The sequence below is a fragment of the Nannospalax galili genome, unplaced genomic scaffold (assembly GCF_000622305.1).
Source record: "Nannospalax galili isolate Female #2095 unplaced genomic scaffold, S.galili_v1.0 scaffold32, whole genome shotgun sequence".
Classification (NCBI taxonomy): domain Eukaryota; kingdom Metazoa; phylum Chordata; class Mammalia; order Rodentia; family Spalacidae; genus Nannospalax; species Nannospalax galili.
In genome coordinates this window covers 4116678-4134665 of record NW_008335297.1, presented here as the reverse complement: position 1 = coordinate 4134665, position 17988 = coordinate 4116678, and the positions used below count along the sequence as shown (strand labels likewise).

Below are 17988 nucleotides of genomic sequence, written 5' to 3'. Positions count from 1 at the left end.
ATTTTTTTTTTACTTTATGTGTATGAATATATTACCTGCATATATGTAAGTGCACCCATGTCATACAATGCTGGAGGAGGTCAGAAGAGGGCACTGGATTCCCCTGGAACTGGCGTTATGGACAGTTGTTAGCTGCCATGTGGGTGTTGGGAAATTGAACCTGGGTATTCTGCAAGAATAGTCAGTGCTCTTAACCTCTGAGCCATCTCTCCAGCCCCAACTGCAGATTATTTAAGCTCTGGTTATGTTTTAAGTAAAACAAATCTTGCAAAATTTCTCCAGTTTCAATATTTCCCCCAATAAAAACTATGTCATTACTTAATAAGTAACAAATAAGGTACACACACTTCAATTCCTTCCACAATTCTCACTTAAATCTGAGAAAAGGCGAGGATGAGAAACGGGTCTTTGTATGATTGGTTGCAAACATATCTATGAGCTAACTCAAAGAAGGTAACAACTCTACTCTTGCATTTAATGCCTTCACAGGTCCCCTTCAGGAGATGGCGGTTGAGTACCTGGACCAGTTTGGCCCTAAGCAGCTAACATCAGGTGCTGCCCAGCCATCCCTCCTCACTTTGATGCTCACCAGCTACAGTGTCTGGTAGTGCACCCAGAGGCTTAGCCAGCTCACTGGTGAACAGTTACAGGAGCCAACTGCTTGTTCCTTAGCTTGTCCATCCAAATGTGTCATCTGGAGACACAATGGGGAGTCACAGCCCTGTGACCTCATCTCCTCCCACTGTTCTAATCTTTCTGGGGGCTCTGCACTTTCTCTAGCCTCCTCAGAACTGGTCAGATAGCAGACACTTTGTTTTTTTTAGATTTCTATTCAAATGTCACTCCCAAGTCATATCTTCCCTGTCTTCCAAGCTATACCCTTCCCCAACCCAGACTGCCACTCTCACTTTTCCTACACAGCACTTACTAACTGAAACTGCCTCATTCCCTAGAGCTGCCCCAACAAATTACCACAAATTGGTAGCTCAGAACCACAGGAACCATTCTCTTTGCTCCCTGGAGGCTCAAGGAGGGATCTTCCTGCCACTCCTAGAAGATAGCTCCAGACCTGCCTTGTTTTAAGGCTGGAATATTTGGTATCTGGCTTTATCTTTACATGTCCTCTGGACCCTTTGCTGTTCTGTCAGCAAATTTAGGATTCATCCTAAATTCAAGATAATTTAGTCAATTACATTTGCAAAGACGCTATTTTCAAATAAGGTTACATTTTAAAGTTTTACACAGACATAATTATCAAGAGGACACCAATCAGCCCTCATTCGTGCTCCTGTCTGTAGGGCTGGGAACATAGCTCAAGCATATAGGACTTGTCTAGCATTCCCAAGTCACTGAGTCCCACTCCCCACACCACAGGGAGGAAAAAAAAAATCCCTGTTCATTGTCAATCTCCATTTCGTAACTTCACAAAACAGAGTCTTTCTCTTGTTCATAACTATACCTCTAGCTCAGAAGGTGCCTGGCACAGAGAGAACAATAAGTATTTGTTAATCAATGAACAAGGATAAAAAGATAAGACAAAGCTCCTTTATCAACTTTATAATTTATTGAAAAACAAGACACAATGAATGCCAAGTCATCCCTTGACCTACTGTGTTTTTAATTCTATCTTATGATGTACAGTATTTACAGTAAGTGTCCTAAGAAGGAGGCAGCAACCAGCTATGTACACAAGGCCAGCAGATCCTTAGTAACTCCTCATAACACATTTGCAGAGTAGAGTTCAGCAGATGGTGCACACCCTCTAGTGGCCTTGACAACAGTTACCTCCATGTCTTATACTCACTGGCACTTGAACTATTTCTACCCTGAGGTTCACTATAAAAATATGTCATTCACAGTACTATAAAATTGTGAATTGACAGGAATAGTATATATTTGCTCAACATTTAGAATTTAAATAAAAACAGTATGATACGAGGAGCTGGGCAGTCAAGCTTTTTCTACAAAATGTTTGGGCTTTTTTTACCTAGCAATTTATCGACACCCTCACTTCCTCCCCCAAAGATTCCCAGGCCTTTTCCTATCCTGCTTAGTTTTCAAACAATTTAGTTTACCAAACTGCTAAGAATAAATGAATAGACATATGCTAAATCATTCATCTTAATTATAGAATAGAAATTCACACAAAAAAATTGTAAAATAGTTTGGCTACAGATACAAGCTAAAAATTCTACATAATAATACTGTTGGCGTTTGATTTTGTCACATGCTTTAATATACAAAAAAGCAAGCACTGCTAATGTAGACATCACTGACACCTGAGAGAATGATACCTTTTAAAATGCTAAAACTAGAAGACAGAAAGAATGGAGTTGGAAACTACCTCCCCATGACTCAGTCCTACTCTTTTTCCAACCACGTTCAAGACTACCAAAATAACTATGACCCCATGTTCTGTTTGACTGAGTTGTATACAATAATAAACTACATCTGTCTGTGTCATAAACAAGCAAAAAGAATCCTCCAGAATAAAAAGTCTAAGTAAGAGTAATTGTGGGAAACAGAATTTAACATGATTTGTAGGACATGACTGAAAGCTCTTCTCTTCCTCTGCAGTGTCCTCTGCAAAGTTCACTTCAGAGTCTAGCTACATTTATTAAGGTCTAAGGTAGGTAATGTTAGTGTTTATCCAAGAGAAAATTCTAGACCCTACCCTACTTCATTCTTTTGACAGAATACATATTGATGACTCAGTAACAGGAAACAGCAAACTGCAGCATTAATATACACTGAGCACTACGGTCCTATCTATTATTGCTATTTTTTTGATGTTTGTTTATTTGAGAAAGGGTCTCCCTGTAGCCCCAGCTGGCCTGGAACTCACTATAGACCAGGCTGGCCTCAAACTCAGAGATCTGCCTGCCTCTGCCTCCCAAGTGCTGGGATTAAAGGAATGCACCACCATACCTGGCCTACTGCTATTTCTTAGAGCCATTCATAAAAAATAAAAATTTGCAGTCAGAGTAAAAAGCCAACAACAGTTAAGAGTACTGGCTATTTTTAGAGAAGACCCAGATTCAGTTCCCAGCACACACATAGTGATTAACAACTGTCCATAACTCCAGTTCCAGGGGATCCAATGTCCTCTTCTGTTTTTCAAGGGCACTACACACATGGTGCACTTGCATACATGCAGGCAAAATACTCATACACATAAAAAAATTTTTTTATATATTTTATTGCCAGGTGTGGTGGTGCACGCCTTTAATCCCAGCACTTGGGAGGCAGAGGCAGGTGGATCTTTGTGAGTTCGAGTCCAGCCTGGTCTACATAGCGAGTTCCAGGACAGATGGGGTTACAGAGAGACCGTGTCTCAAAAAGACAAAAAAAAAATTTAATTTACTATTTTTATTTTATGTGTATGTGTGTATTGCCTGCATGTAGGTAAGTGCACCCATGTCATGCAATGCCCGCAGAGGTCAGAAGAGGCTGTAAGATCCCCTGGAACTGGAGTTATGGACAGTTGTTAGGCGCCACATGAGTGCTGGGATTCAAACCTGGGTCTTCTGCAAGAACAGTCAGTGTTCTCAACCACTGAGCCATCTCTCCAGCCCCCAACATAATTTTTTTTTTTTTTTTAATTTTAAAGCCAATTCCTTCTGAGTCTGTCAGGAAAGAAAAAAGATTCTTAAAAGGTCATAAAATTATTAAATATTTTAAGTTTTGAACTTCAAAATGGATACTTGGCTTAGGGTCCTTAAACATTACTTTAGGAAGAAAATGGGACAAGAAAGAATTTAGAGAGCTCAAGGATCCAGGTTACAGTCCATTCCCCACTTAGATAATCACATCCTCTGTGTACTCTTTCGTTTTGGCTTGGTTTGGTTTTGGATTTTTGAGACAGGGTCTCCCTATATCCCCAGCCAACCTGGAATTTGTTATGTAAACCAGGCTGGCCTCAATCTCATAGAGATCCATCTGCCTCTGCCTCCCAAGTGCTGGGATTAAAGGTGTGTGTCCCCACCACCATATACCCTGGTTCTTGATCTGTTCAGAGGAGTTAAAAATATTATCAAACATACTCCTATCTCTCTCTCTCTCTCTCTCTCTCTCTCTCTCACACACACACACACACACACACACACACACACACACTCCTGCAGACATAAGCCAAGCAATAAAATCTTCCACTATGAGAAATGTAAGTATCTCAATAACTTTACATAATAGGCCTTAATATAAATGACAGAATGTATGAACTCCAGTGGCGAGGCTGGAGGGTGCCAAAGGGAAAAGGGGAAGGCGGCATAAAGATGATTTTATGTATGAAATACACAAAAATTCAATAAAAAATTTTTTAAAAAGAAGTGCCTCAAACTTTAATTATCTTGACAGAATTTTGATAGAACTAAGAATTTTTTTAGTTTTTAGTTTGTTTGGTTTTTTTTTTAGAGACAAGGTCTTGTTACGTAAACCTGGCTGGCCTAGAACTCAGAGATCTATCTACCTCTGTCTCCCAAATGCTGGGATTAAAGGTATATGCCACCACACTCTGTTTTGGCCTGTTTGTTTTTTATTTTCAGGCATTTTGAGGCATGGTCTCTAGTAGCCCAGGTTGGCTTGGAACTCCCTATATAGATAAGGCTGACCCTGAAATTTGTGGTGACCCTCCTGTCTATGCTTCCTGAGAGCTGGGATTACAGGACTGCAATATTCTACCTCACCCAGCTAGTACAATTAAATTTAAAGACACCTAATATTCATGAGATAAGACTCTTGATAAAGAACTTTTTAAAAATTAGCAGGCACCTTAACATACTTAAAAGACAATTTTCTGGTGTGCATATATAATGTTTTTGTTTTCTTTTTCCTTTTTGGAGAACACAGTTTGAACTAAAAAGTGAAGCGACAGCTCTATTGATAACAGTCTTGCTCACTCATGGCTGTAGTACTCCACAGAGAATAGTTCAGAATTTTCTAGTCAGGATACTTTAACTTTCATCTCTTAGCTGTCACATTTTAAGTTGATACACTTGCAACATTAGACATGACCTCTGTGTGCTGTGCCTGTATAACACCTGTGACTCATCATCTGGTAAGACTGCATCATGTGGAACTCTGGTTCACTGGGGCAATTTTGCCAGCTAAAAGACTTTTGGCAACATCTTGATTGTCAAACTTAAGGGAGAAGGCAATGCTGTTGCTACCTAGTAGGTGGAGACCAAGATACTGGTAAATTTCTTGCAAAGCAGGGATCAACAGTCACAATGCAGAATTATCCTACCTGACCCCAAATGCCAGTAGTGCTAGGGTTTTTTGTTGTTTGGTTTTGGTTTTTTACTTTAATTATGAGAGAGAAGGACAGCAGGAGGCAGAGAGAAAACAAGCTGTGATGTGTTTGTGAGTGCAGCCATGTACATGGAGGTCAGAGGACAATTTTCAGCAGTCAGTTCTCTCTTACTGTGGGTTTGGGAACTGAACTCAGGCTATCAGGCTTGTGTGATAAGTGCTCTTACCCACTGTGCCATCTCACTGGCCCAATGCTGAGGTTAGAAACTCTAATTTAGAATAACCAAAAGTACACTATACTTAAAGCAGATCCTCTAAAATTTCTCTTAGCTTTTCTATGTCCAAACTGTGTGGCAATTTCATTTTTGGATCTGGAATTCTATCTTAATGACTTGGGTTTTTTTAGGAATGGGAGTGGAGGTGGAGACAGGGATCTAATCTACTATGTTGCCCAAGCTGGCTTCAAGCTTGCAATCCTCCTACCTAAGCCTCTTGATGAACTGGGGTTACAGGCATGTAACATTATGCCCAGCTCAAATTTTGTCTTTATGCTACCTTAATATGAAAACTGACAGTACGATTTGGTATGTTTCTGTGCTGGATAGCTTTAGTGTCAACTTGACACACCTGGGTTGAGGGAGCCTCAATTGGGGAATTGCCTCTATTGGACTAGCCAGTGGCCATGTCTGAAGGGCATCTTCTTGATGAGTGATGTGGGAGGGCCCAGCCCACTGTGGGTGGTGCCACCCCTGGGCAGGTGGGCCTGTGTTGCATAAGAAAGCAGGCTGAGCAGGGGCCAGGAGAGCAAGCCAGTAAGCAGCGTTCCTCCATGGCCTGTGCTCCAGCTCCGGCCTCCAGGTTCCTGCCCTGAGTTCCTACCTTGGGTTCCGTGATGAACTGCGACCTGGGAAATGTAAGACAAATAAATCCTTTCCTCCCCAAGTTGGTCAGAGTATTTTTTCACAGCAATGAAGAAACAAACCAGGGCAGTTTCATAATATAAGTGTTTCACAAGTGCCATAGTGGGCTGGCTCTCAGTTATTTCATAATAATCAAGTACCATCTCCTGAGAACCACACATTTTCATCTCAGTGAGAAGTCTAGCAAAGATGGCACAAATACACAAAAGTCATTCATAGCTTCTAGGTGGAAGCAGTTCATGTGAAAGGCAGTAGAAGTCTTTAAAAGTACAGGGCCCATCTGGGCAACACTCATTTGGTTCTTGTTGGTTCTCCTCCTTAAGTAGAGGAGTGTCAACAGCATATGGGTGAGTCTGACAGAAACTCCCGGGAAGCCAACACTTGGCGTGTGATCTCTGAAGGTGTCACTGAAAAGCAAATGCAAATGATGCAATGTGCCTTGCTGTTTAGTCTGAAATGTGCACTTATCTCTTTTCTACAGATGCAAACAAAGAACTCTAGGAACATGGAGGCAGTAAATAAAAAAGGATTCAGAACATCTCTGAGTTAGGTGTCACAAACAAGTCTCAAAATTACTTCATAATGTGGTCTGAGTTATTGGAGAGGCTAAAACAGGAGGACGCTCACTTAAGCCTAGGAGTTTATGCCAGCCTAGGCAACATAGAGAGTATCATCTCAAAAACAAGCAAACAAGAGAAAGAAATAGCTTCCTTGACCAGAAATTTGCAAGCCTTCTTATCAGCCAAGTCTTTCTAGCCCTAAACTCCACTGAAAACAAGATGAGCAGGGTCAATAGGGATTATCTAGCTGACTTTCTTTTATTTAGAGAAAAAATATATCTAAGTGAAGCTTAGGAATGAGACTTGCTAATACAAGCTGAGTCCTTTTGCCTTTATCACATATCCTCTCTTACAAAATGAAGCAGGGGCTGAGAGATGGCTCAGTGGTTAAGGGCCCTGGCTGTTCTTGCAGAAGACCTGGGTTTGGTTCCCGGCACCCACATGGCAACTAACAAATGTCCATAATTCCAGTTTCAAAGATGTACGTGGTGCACTTAAATATATACAGGCAAAACATTCATATACATAAAGCAAAAAAAAAATTGGGGGGTGGTCTTTTTGAGACAGGGTCTCCCTGTAGCCCTAGCTGTCCTGGAACTCACTATGTAGACCAGGCTGGCCTTGAACTCACAGAGATCTGCCTGCCTCTGCCTCCCAAATGCTGGGATTAAAGCCATGTGCCACCATGCCCAGCAAACAAAAAATTAAAAAAAAAAAATTTTAAAGAACAAAAAGAAATGAGACACACTGCACCAGCATTGGAAAAGGTACTTGTTGCCCAACCCTAACAACCTTCAGTTTCATCTCTGTAATCCACAGTGGGAGAAGAGAAGTGATTTCCAAGGGCTGTCCTCTGACTTTCACATGCACATCGTGGCCAGCACAGGCCTGTGTGTGCATATATACATATATATATATATATATGTATATATACACATACACACACACACAAAATAAATAAAATAAACTTAAAAAGTACAAATAAGGGCTAGAGAGATAGCTGAGTGGTTAGGAGTACTTGCTGCTCTTGGCAGAGAACCTGAGTTCAACTCCTCATCAGGCTCACAATCACCTATAACTCCAGTTCCAGAGGCTCTGATGTGCTCTGGCCTCTGCAACATCTATACATATATGATGCACATAGGAACAAGAGACACACAAACACATAAAAATTTTTAAATTAAAATAAAACTTTAAAAAAGTAAGGGTCTTAGCCAGGTGTGGTGGCACACACCTGTAATCCCAGCACTCGGGAGGCAAAGCAGGCGGATCTCTGTGAGTTCCAGGCCAGCTGGGGCTACAAGGAGACCCTGTCTCAAAAAGGGGAAAAATAAATAAATAAATAAGTAAATAAATAAATAAATAAATAAGGGTCTTGCAGCCCGGTATGGTAGTATACATCTTTAATCCTAGCACTCAGGAGGCAGAGGCACGTGGATCTCTATGAGATCAAGGCCAGCCTGGTTTATACAGCAAGTTCTAGGACAGCTGAGGCTTCAGGAAGACTCTGTCTCAAAAAGACCAAAAAAAAAAAAAAAAAAAAAAAAAATTCAGGGTCTGGAGAAAGGGTTCAGCAGTTGAGAGCACTGGCTGCTCTTGCAGAGAAGTGAGGTTCAGTTCCCAGCACCCCAAGACAGTAACTCCAGTTCCAAGGGATCTGATGCCCTCTCCTGGCCTTGGGAGAATTGCACACATGGGTGCACTTAACATACACATAGGCAAAAAACTCATATGCAGAAAATAAAAATAAAATTTTTAAACTTACTTTATAAAAACAGTAAGGAAGAAATGAAGAAGAGGACCAGGATGTGGTTTTATTGGTGGAGAGCTTGCCTAATAGCCAGGATGCTCTGGGTCCATTCCTAATCACATAAAACCAGGTGCAATGGTGCTGGATATAATCTCAACATTATGGAGGTGGAGGCAGGAGGATCAGAAGTTCAAAGGTCAAGTTTGAGACCAAACCAAAAAAAGTTTAGGGTGGAGAGTCTCTGACACAGCTAAAGACAGGACAGAGCTGCCCTCACTCTATTGTGAGACTAAGAAGTGACCTCAGTCCTCCCACATAGGAAGGCTCATCCAAGATTCACACTGTATTGCGCCCAAGTAGCTCCTTTCTCATTTCTCTTTCCCTTTTAGAGGTGCTTGAGTGAAAAACTGAAGAGGAAAAAACTGGGCAAGGTACTTCATAAACATCCAATAGAGCAAATCTGAAGGAGTCTGAGTCATACCTTGTAGGTTACTTTTTATCATCGTAATTATAAAACACTATTTCTTTCCACATTAGGGAATTTTCAATAAGTGTTCTTAGTATCACATTTACAGCAATCCTAAATGTCCAGGATTTTTTCCATTATGTTATTTTTTTCTGATAAGTTTCCATTGATTGGGAGCATGTCCTATAAATCCTTCTTTCCTTCCTTTCTTTCCTTCTTTCTTCCTTTTTCTTTTCTTGAGACAAGATCTTAACTGTATAACCCTGGCTGTCCTGAAACTCGTTATATAGACCAGGCTTGTCCTCAAACTAAACATATGCACCACCACGCCTGGCTCTTATCCTAGAGATTTTCTGTATCTTATCTAGTTTATTTCTGTTTTACATATGAGAAAATATAGGCTTAAAGAGGTTAAATGATCAGCCCAAGTCCACACAGATAGTGTATGGCTAAGCTAAGCTTTGACTCATGCCTGACTCCAGATTTTTGGCTATTTTGCTGAGCTACCCCCAGTGACTCCTGCCAGTCTACAGGAATGCTGGCACCTGCCTACAATCCCAGCACTAGGAAGACTGAGGCAGGAGGACTGCTGTGAATTTGAGGCCAGTCTGGGCTATATTGCAAGTACTCGGCAAGTCAGGACTATATACCAAGACTTTGTATCAAAAACAAAACAAAAAAATAAAACTTGTGAGGTGGGAGGAAAGAAGGATCACTAGTTCAAGGCCAGCCTCAGCTATATAGTGAGTTCAAGGTCAGTCTGGGCTATATGAGATCCTGCCTCAAAAGAGAAAAGAAAAAAACTGTTAAGAAAACCCTGGGACTAGAGAGATGGCTCAGTGGTTAAGAACACTTGCTGCTATTGCAGAGAACCTGGGATCAGTTCCCAGCACCCACATGGCAGTTCAAAACTATCTCTAAGTTCAGTTCCAGGGGATCCTACACCATCTTCTGACCTCCAGAGGAACCAAGCATGCACTTGCACTTACATACATGCAGGCAAAACACTTACATACATAAAATACAAGTAAATATTTTTTTTAAAAAACTATAATGAGTAAAAACAATTCTGAACATGCATTGAAGTTTTTATAATGATAATTTATCAGGGGTTGAAGCAGGCAATAGAGAAGCAGAAAAAAAAGCTGTTAGGAAGTTTCCTGTAAACAAGACCTTGAATAGCTATACATTTAATAAAAAATGGAAAGGAACATATTTGCAGTTTCTTTAAAACAGCTAAGCTACAACAAGAAAAGTCAGGTATCTAATTCTGCAACATTATACTGTCAAAGACCATTCTTAGAAATATGCAGCTGCATAGAACTGTGAGCTAATTCTATGTGCTCAAGTTATGTGTAAGACAAGGTGAACATTTGTTAAAAATTCTCAAAGCTCACCTAGCCAAGCCACCCTCGTGATGGGTATCTCAAAATGTACTTAACTGGGCTCATCTATAATACATTCTTTTAATTACTGCCATTCAGAAGGTTTTGGGTTTTTAGTACGAAAATGTCATAATGAAACCCACTATCTTATACAATTAATATACACCAAAATAAACAAAAACTAAAAACCGTTTAATACAAACAATCCAGTGTAGCCCAGTAAAAAAGGCCTCAGAAACAGAGGAGATAGGAAAGACAGGTACCTCATAGTTCGACAGAAAATCTAGTAATTCTGATTGAGATGAGATGTAGAGAAGTGGTTTCATCACCCGGCGGACAAACTTCTCAATGTAAACAGCACTCATGGGGCCTCTGTATTCGATTGGTCCAAAACTAGTACCAAAAAAATAAAAAAGTAAAAATAAAAATAATACACCATGCATTAAACCTGTAATGTGTAGCTAAAACCATCAACACCACATCATGAAAACATCTTTCTTTAGCATCAAACTAGTCCAGAGACAAGACGTGAACAAGGGGCTACTAAAGAATCAGCATTTTAGCTGGGGGAAGATCAAGCACTTCCATGAATTTAATCCAACTGCAAATTAAACTTGTTCTACTTTCTGAACGAAAAATTAGTTCCCCTAATATTTCTGTTACAAAAAGAAAAAGGTGGTCTTGGAAACTGACCACACACTAAAGAATTCCTTAGCTATAGGACTCAACACAGGCAGGCACACTCCTTTTGCATTAAATTCTGAAATAAGGAACGGTGGGTAGTTGATCCTTTGCCTACTATAAGCTAATTAAATATTCCTACAGGCACTTACACAAAAAAATCACTAAAGGAACCTGAAGCCTACTTAAAGTTCTTTTACAACAGAAAAAAAGGTTGAAGTGAGGAGTGTTCCCTCATGGCTATGCTTTCAAGGTACACAGGAATCTGATCCAGCACCACTAATAATAATATCACCTTAGGTATCCTCCTGAGCCAATCAGATTTTTACCTAACTTCCTCAGTTCCCTCCTAAGCTAATCAGAATTCTCTCATGGCTCTCTCAATCACCTATAATACACACAAATGTAACTGAATGGCAGGTGGCAGAGGAATGTGAAATTCAGGAATTCTATAAACACTTCTCTAAACAGAAGTTGACTTTAAGCTTACCATTAATAGAAGCAATGCACAGAGTGCAGTAAAGAATTATATATATGCTGTGCTCACAATGGTGGAAGACATGATTACAAACACACACACATACCCAAGATAAACACAATTCTTGGGTGTACATCATAGAATTTGATACCAAAGCAGCATAAGCATGAAAGAAGTAAGTACAACATTCTACATGCACAACTGGGAGACAGAATCAAGAATTCTATTATCAAACCTATCAACTATCAACAAGTTTTAATTAAAAGAAAAACAAATCAAGCCAGGTGTGGTAGTGTATGCCTTTAATTTCAGCACTCAGGAGGTGGAAGAATTCAAGGTGAGGTAATCCTCTATATTGAGAGTGTGTGTGTGTGTGCGTGTGTGTGTGTGTGTGTGTGTGCGTGTGCGTGTGCGTGTGCGTGTGTGTGTGTGTGTGTGTGTGTATGAAGTTTCAGGCCAGTCTGGGCTACATTAGACCCTGTCTCAAAGAAACAAACAAATCCTGAATGAATAAATGAATTTTGTTTTTTAATTAAGACAGCAGCTGGGCGTGGTGGCACATGCCTCTAATCCTAGCACTTGGGGAGGCAGAGGTAGAGGCAGATGGTTCTCTGTGAGTTCAAGGCCAGCCTGGCCTACTCAAAAAGACCAAAAAAAAAAAAAAGAAAGCATCAGATAACATATTTTGTTAAGCAAAAAAGAGCCAATCAGCCTAGAAATCTCATCTATTCAAGCATTCAAGCCTACAGGTTTTGCTGAGTTTTCCTAGTGTGACAACATGGTCACAAGTGTCCTAGTGACATGTCAAGTCTAAGAAGATTGCAGGAGGTGGACATGTTTTATCCCAAACTATAGCCACTGATGTAGGAGAAGCTCATCTAGGACTCCTGAGCTCTGATAGAGGGTTATGAGAACCTTGTTCCATGCTTCAGACTATTTCATAAACTTTGGAATGGCATCAGTACAAACCCCAAAACCTACTTTCACAGAGCAGAAAAATCCCATTTGTTTCTTTAGGCAGCTCCTACAAGATAAACAATTACAACAAACAAAAGCAATGGCAACAACAAAAGGACACAAACAACAGCTATCTGCTCACTAATGAGACCCAGTGGGCATGCGTGTAAGCACTATTAGGCAGAAGCAGGTTACCAAGATTACCTTGGAGCACTCAGCTGATGGAACCTGTTATGTATGTGCATATGTGTACAAACTGAGCTCTTGAGGACTTGAGAACATGAAAAGGCGACCTTTAGGGAGTTTCTGTGCCTCAGCATTGTTTTTCTGTTTTGTTTCGTTTTGGGTTTTTTTGTTTTTTTATCTTTTTGAGACAGGGTTTCCCTGTAGCCCCAGCTGTCTTGGAACTCACTATGTAGACTAGGCTGGTCTCAAACTTACAGAGATCAGCCTGCCTCTGTCTCCCAAGTGCTGAGATTAAAGGCGTGTGCCACCATGCCCGGCTGCCTCGGCACTGTTTTAAGGACACTGAGAGTGCTAAGTGGTGAACAATAAGGCCTCTGAACAGATGTAACCAGATAAAGATGACAGATGGCATTTCAAAGCCCCGAGTAGAAAACAATATTGGACTTTTTTTTTTTTTTTCCTGAAACAGAGTCTCATATAGTACTTCAGACTGCCTTTGGCCTCACATCACAGCAATCCTCTTGCCTCAGTCTCCGGAGTCCTGAGATTATAGCCGGGCACGATCAGACCTTAGACTATATATTTCTACAATTCTTTCCTGTCCTTTCAACCCTTCTATGGAAGCAGAGAACACACAGAGCATGACCATACTGTATTCCTATGTATGTCAAAATGACCTTCATACTCAATTCAAGGGAATCCTGACTTTAATGTCAAATCAAGTTATACCCACCTCTGGGTAGCTTGCAAGATCTATAACCCCACTGGGCATTTGTCTCCCTCTCCAAAGCTAAAGAGTAACATAGGAACTTGATGTAACATAGGGCAAGTTCACTACCCTCTGAGAGAGCAGAGTTGCAGAACCCTCAAGTACAGGGCTTTACCTTTAAACAGAAAGTACTAGCCCCGAGACAGTGACTGAGAAAGTACCTAACATTCTAAAAAACCTTCACTTGGGGGCTGGAGAGATGGCTCAGCGGTTAAGAGCACTGACTGCTCTTGCAGAGGACCTGGGTTCAAGTCCCAGCACCCACATGGCGGCTACAAACCATCCTTAACTCTAGTTCCAGGGGAATCTGAAGCCCTCTTCTGACCTCCATGGCACTGCACGACATGGGTGCACTCACATACATGCAGGCTATACACTCATACACATAAAATAATAAATAAAATATTAAAAAGAAACCTCTCCACTTGAGCCTTCAAAGTAGTGGCAGAACCTACTACATGAGAAGCAGGGTGCGGATATTCAAAATTGGGATAAATGGTCCCTGAGTAAAAGCTGGCTTATTACCGTGAATATTAAAACAACAAACATTGCCAGGCATGGTGGCGCATGCCTTTAATCCCAGATCTTTGTGAAATCCAGGCCAGCTGGGGCTACAGGGAGGGAGACCCAGTCTCAAAAAGACAGAAAAAAAAAAGCCACCTGCAAACATTTCATATGAATGGAAAACTAAGGATGGAAAACATAGTCTTGCTTAAATACTAGGAATTGTTCAAGAGAAACAACACTATGTGCCACACAACAGTTTATGTTAGAAGTATGGTCGTGGGAAGGAGTGCACAGAGAATCTGGAGATAACAGCTTATTGATGCTTGCTCTAAATCCCTACAGATTAAGGTCCACGAAGTGCAGCAGGAGGGGAGGGGAAACCCTAAAAAGTAAAGCTCTTACTAATCAAATTTTCTTTACCCATTTAGCCTTTTACAAACATTACGTCAACCATACTGAATGAAGCCCACATTCCATCTTCTGCCCCAAGAAGCTAAGAATGGAAGATCAAGAGGTCAAGGCTAGCCTGAGATATACATTGAATCCTGTCTCAAAATTAATAAAAATAAAAAATAAAAATAAAAGCCCAGATTTTTCAAACATGACTTAATATCCATAGTAGTTTCTGAGCAGTACTAGAAAACCAAACATTAACATGTCTACAGCAAAAGAGGATAGCTTAAAGCCAGGTATGGTGGCACAAGCCTATAATTCCAGCACTTGTGAAACTAAGGCAAAACTGTCACCAGTTCCAGGCCAGTCTGGGTTACATAGTGAGTCTGGGCCAGCATAGGCTGGTGTGAATCTCTTTTCAAATAAAGTCAAGTTTGATTGTACATACCAGCACTCAGAAGGCAGAGGCAAGTGGTTCCCTGAGAGTTTGAGACTAGCCTAGTCTATAAAGCAATTTCCAGGCCAGCCAAGGTTACATAGTAAGACCCTGTCTGGGAAAAAAACAAAACAAAACCCACCAACAAAATACATAGCTTCAGCAAGATAAAAACCATGGCTAGCTTCTTGTTACCTCAGGCAAAATAAATTTATCTGGGGATAAATTTATGAAACTTGAGGTGTGGATATTTTTTGATTTTTGTTTTTTATCATCTGTGGCTTCACAATTGTGGCTATGAAATTATGGACCAGTAGTAATTTTCTTCCTAATTGAAAAAACTGTTAATTCATCCCTTCCCCTTATTTGAAATTGTAAGGATTGAACCTAGGATCTCATCCATGTTAGGAAAATATTTAACATTGATTTAACATTCCTAGCCACTGATTGATTGATTGAGACAAGGTCTAAACTGCCTAGACTGGTTTCAAACTAATAATCCTCCTGCTTCAACTTCCCGAGTAGCGTAGATCACAGGTATGTCCCACCATCATGAGAACACTACACTGCCAGGTAACAGGAAAAAGAGCTGTGTGTATTTCTGCACTGTGTAATACTTTTTGAGTAACTGAAATGTACTACCATATAATGGAGCTTGTTTAAATGGAGTATTTTTAACGGAGCATTTAAAAAACAATGCTGTAACATAAGAAGATACTAATAAAGGAAAGAGCAGTTTAGGAAACAATACATTGTTTAATCCCATCTCTGGCCTATAACTAGGGGCAGATCTGTACATTCACAGAAAAGGACAAGCAAAACACACTAGCTACACATGACTGATAAAAATCATCAAGATCCTTTCCTATTTTTAAATTTATTTTTGTTTATCTGTATTTTCTGTTTTCAACAGTGACTAATACTTTCATACAGAAAAAAAAAAGTTCATTTATAAATCGATGAAATAGAAACACCACTGAAAAGTCCTTACCTCCGATGATAAAGATGTATTACGGGAAAATAAAAGAAGTGCTTCTGTTTTCTGCATTTCCCCTGGTTCCACCAACAATTAACTGCCACAAACAACACCTGCAGAGGCAAAAGTTTCATATGACTATGAATAACAACTGAATGGGTACAGAGATTTTAAATTATAAAAGGAACTAGTTCTCTCCTGCTGCAACAGAAAGTATTTAAAACAAAACAAAACAAAATCCTGTTTCAAGGTTTCAAAGGGCAACATTTACCACTAAAATTAAAAATCAAGCTTATGTGGAGGTTCACACCTGTAATCCCAACCCTGGGGCATTGCGGAGGGGCAGGGGAACTGAGGCAAGTGGAGTGCCATGAGGTCCAGGCTACTCTGGGCTACAGAGACTTTGTCTCAAAAAATACAATTAAGGGAGCCAGGCATGGTGGAAAATGTCTTTAATCCCAGCACTCTGGAGGCAGAGGCAGGTGAATCTCTGTAAGATCAAGGCCAACCTGGTCTACATAGAGAGTACCAGGCCAGCTGGGGCTACAGGGAGACCCTGTCTTAAAAAGATAAATAAATAAATAAATAGATAAATAAATAAATAAATAAATAAATGGCTGGAGAGATGGCTCAGTGATTAAGAGCACTGGCTGCTCTTGCAGAAGACCTGGGTTTGGTTCTCAGCACTCACATGGAAGCTAAAAACAGTCTGCAACTCCACTTCCAGGGCATCCCACACCTTCTTCTAACCTTTGCAGGCATTGCATGCATGTGGTACACTTATACATGCATACATATAATTTTTTAAATTATGCAAATAAATAAATAGATAAATTTTAAACAAAGACAGACTCCATAATTCAGCTAGGACCTGAATGAAGTCTTGTCCAAGAGGAAAACTATTGGTTTTGAATATTAAAATGAATGAGAGCAACACTTTCAAGAGAATGTCTTGGGTGGGAACTGGGGATGTTGCTCAGTGTTAGGGAACTTGCCTAATATGTACAAGGCCTTGGTTGAGTCCCTAGCAACACACACACAAAATCATAAGTATCAACTAATTTTTTTTTTTGGTCTTTTTGAGACAGGGTCTCCCTGTAGCCCCAGCTGACCTGGTACTTGCTATAAAGACCAGGTTGCCCCCAGATCCTGCTTCCACGTGGTGGTCCTTTTAATAAGATGATGCTATACAGCAGTCCCTTCTGCATGAAATAACTACCTTCATCACGGCTTCAGCTGAGCCTGATCGCTAAACAACATCAAAATTGGGCTTGTTGACAGTTATGCTCATTCATTAGAGGAGAGCCAAGCAGGGTCATTGGACCCTCACTGGATTATCCAGCCACTCTTCCCAGCCAACTGTATGTAATTTGACCCTAATCACACATGGCCTCCTGAATTTGGGGAGGGCTAAAGTATACAATCTGGGGAAGGCTAGGAAGAGAAGGCATGACCCATGCTGGGTAAAGGCTTTCCAGTGTGCATACCCTCAGGTCATACACATACCTCAGAAACCCCTCAGTTATCTCAGTAAGCTCAATAAATTCATTGGTTCCTCAGTAAAACTTTAATCAAACATTGGCTTGACACTAGAACCTTAAAAGGGAATAAGCATTGCTAAGCAACCCCAGGAAAAGAAGTCTCACAACAGATGGAAAATGTGTTAATGCTATTATGTCTCATAATTATTTAAAAAAAAGAAAACAAAAATGAGAATGTAAAAGGTGTTAAAAGGATTTGGGAATGGAAACATTTTCTAAAATAGAAAAAAATGAGAAAGCGTAAGCAAGTGATGAAGGTCTGTGTTGGTTTGTTATGATATATAAAGAATGAGTGGCCAGGCATGGTGGCGCATGCCTTTAATCCCAGCACTCGGGAGGCAGAGGCAGGTGGATCTCTGTGAGTGCAAGGCCAGCCTGGTCTACATAGTGAGTTCCAGGACAGCTGGCACTACAAGGAGACCCTGTCTCAAAAAGACCGGAAAAAAATAAATAAGGTTGGGCATAGTGCTGGCTACTTGGGAGGCTGATGCAAGAAAAAGTTCAGGGGCTGGAGAGATGGCTCAGCAGTTAAGAGCAATGACTGCTCTTGCAGAGGACCCAGGTTCGATTCCCAGCACCCACATGGCGCCTACATACTGTCCTTAACTCCAGTTCCATGAGAATCCAAAGCCCTCTTCTGACCTCTGTGGCATTGCAGGACACGGGTGCACTCACATACATGCAGGCAATACACTCATACACATAAAATAAAAATAAAGAAGAAAAGAAAAAG

At 40.6% G+C, this 17988-nt stretch overlaps 1 protein-coding gene across 2 annotated transcripts in view; it reads right to left on the bottom strand.

The window, feature by feature from the left end:
* Nucleotides 1-17988, bottom strand: part of Txndc11 (thioredoxin domain containing 11) — a 79442-nt gene that overhangs the window by 54718 nt on the left and 6736 nt on the right. The window contains exon 2 of one of the 2 annotated variants that reach the window (XM_017797356.2): nucleotides 15730-15827. In XM_017797356.2, the coding sequence (XP_017652845.1) occupies nucleotides 15730-15786 (57 nt within the window). In that variant the 5' untranslated portion in view covers nucleotides 15787-15827. Of the gene's footprint in view, nucleotides 1-10594; nucleotides 10612-15729; nucleotides 15828-17988 lie in introns of those variants that run through there. The other variant, XM_017797357.2, reaches the window with a different exon arrangement.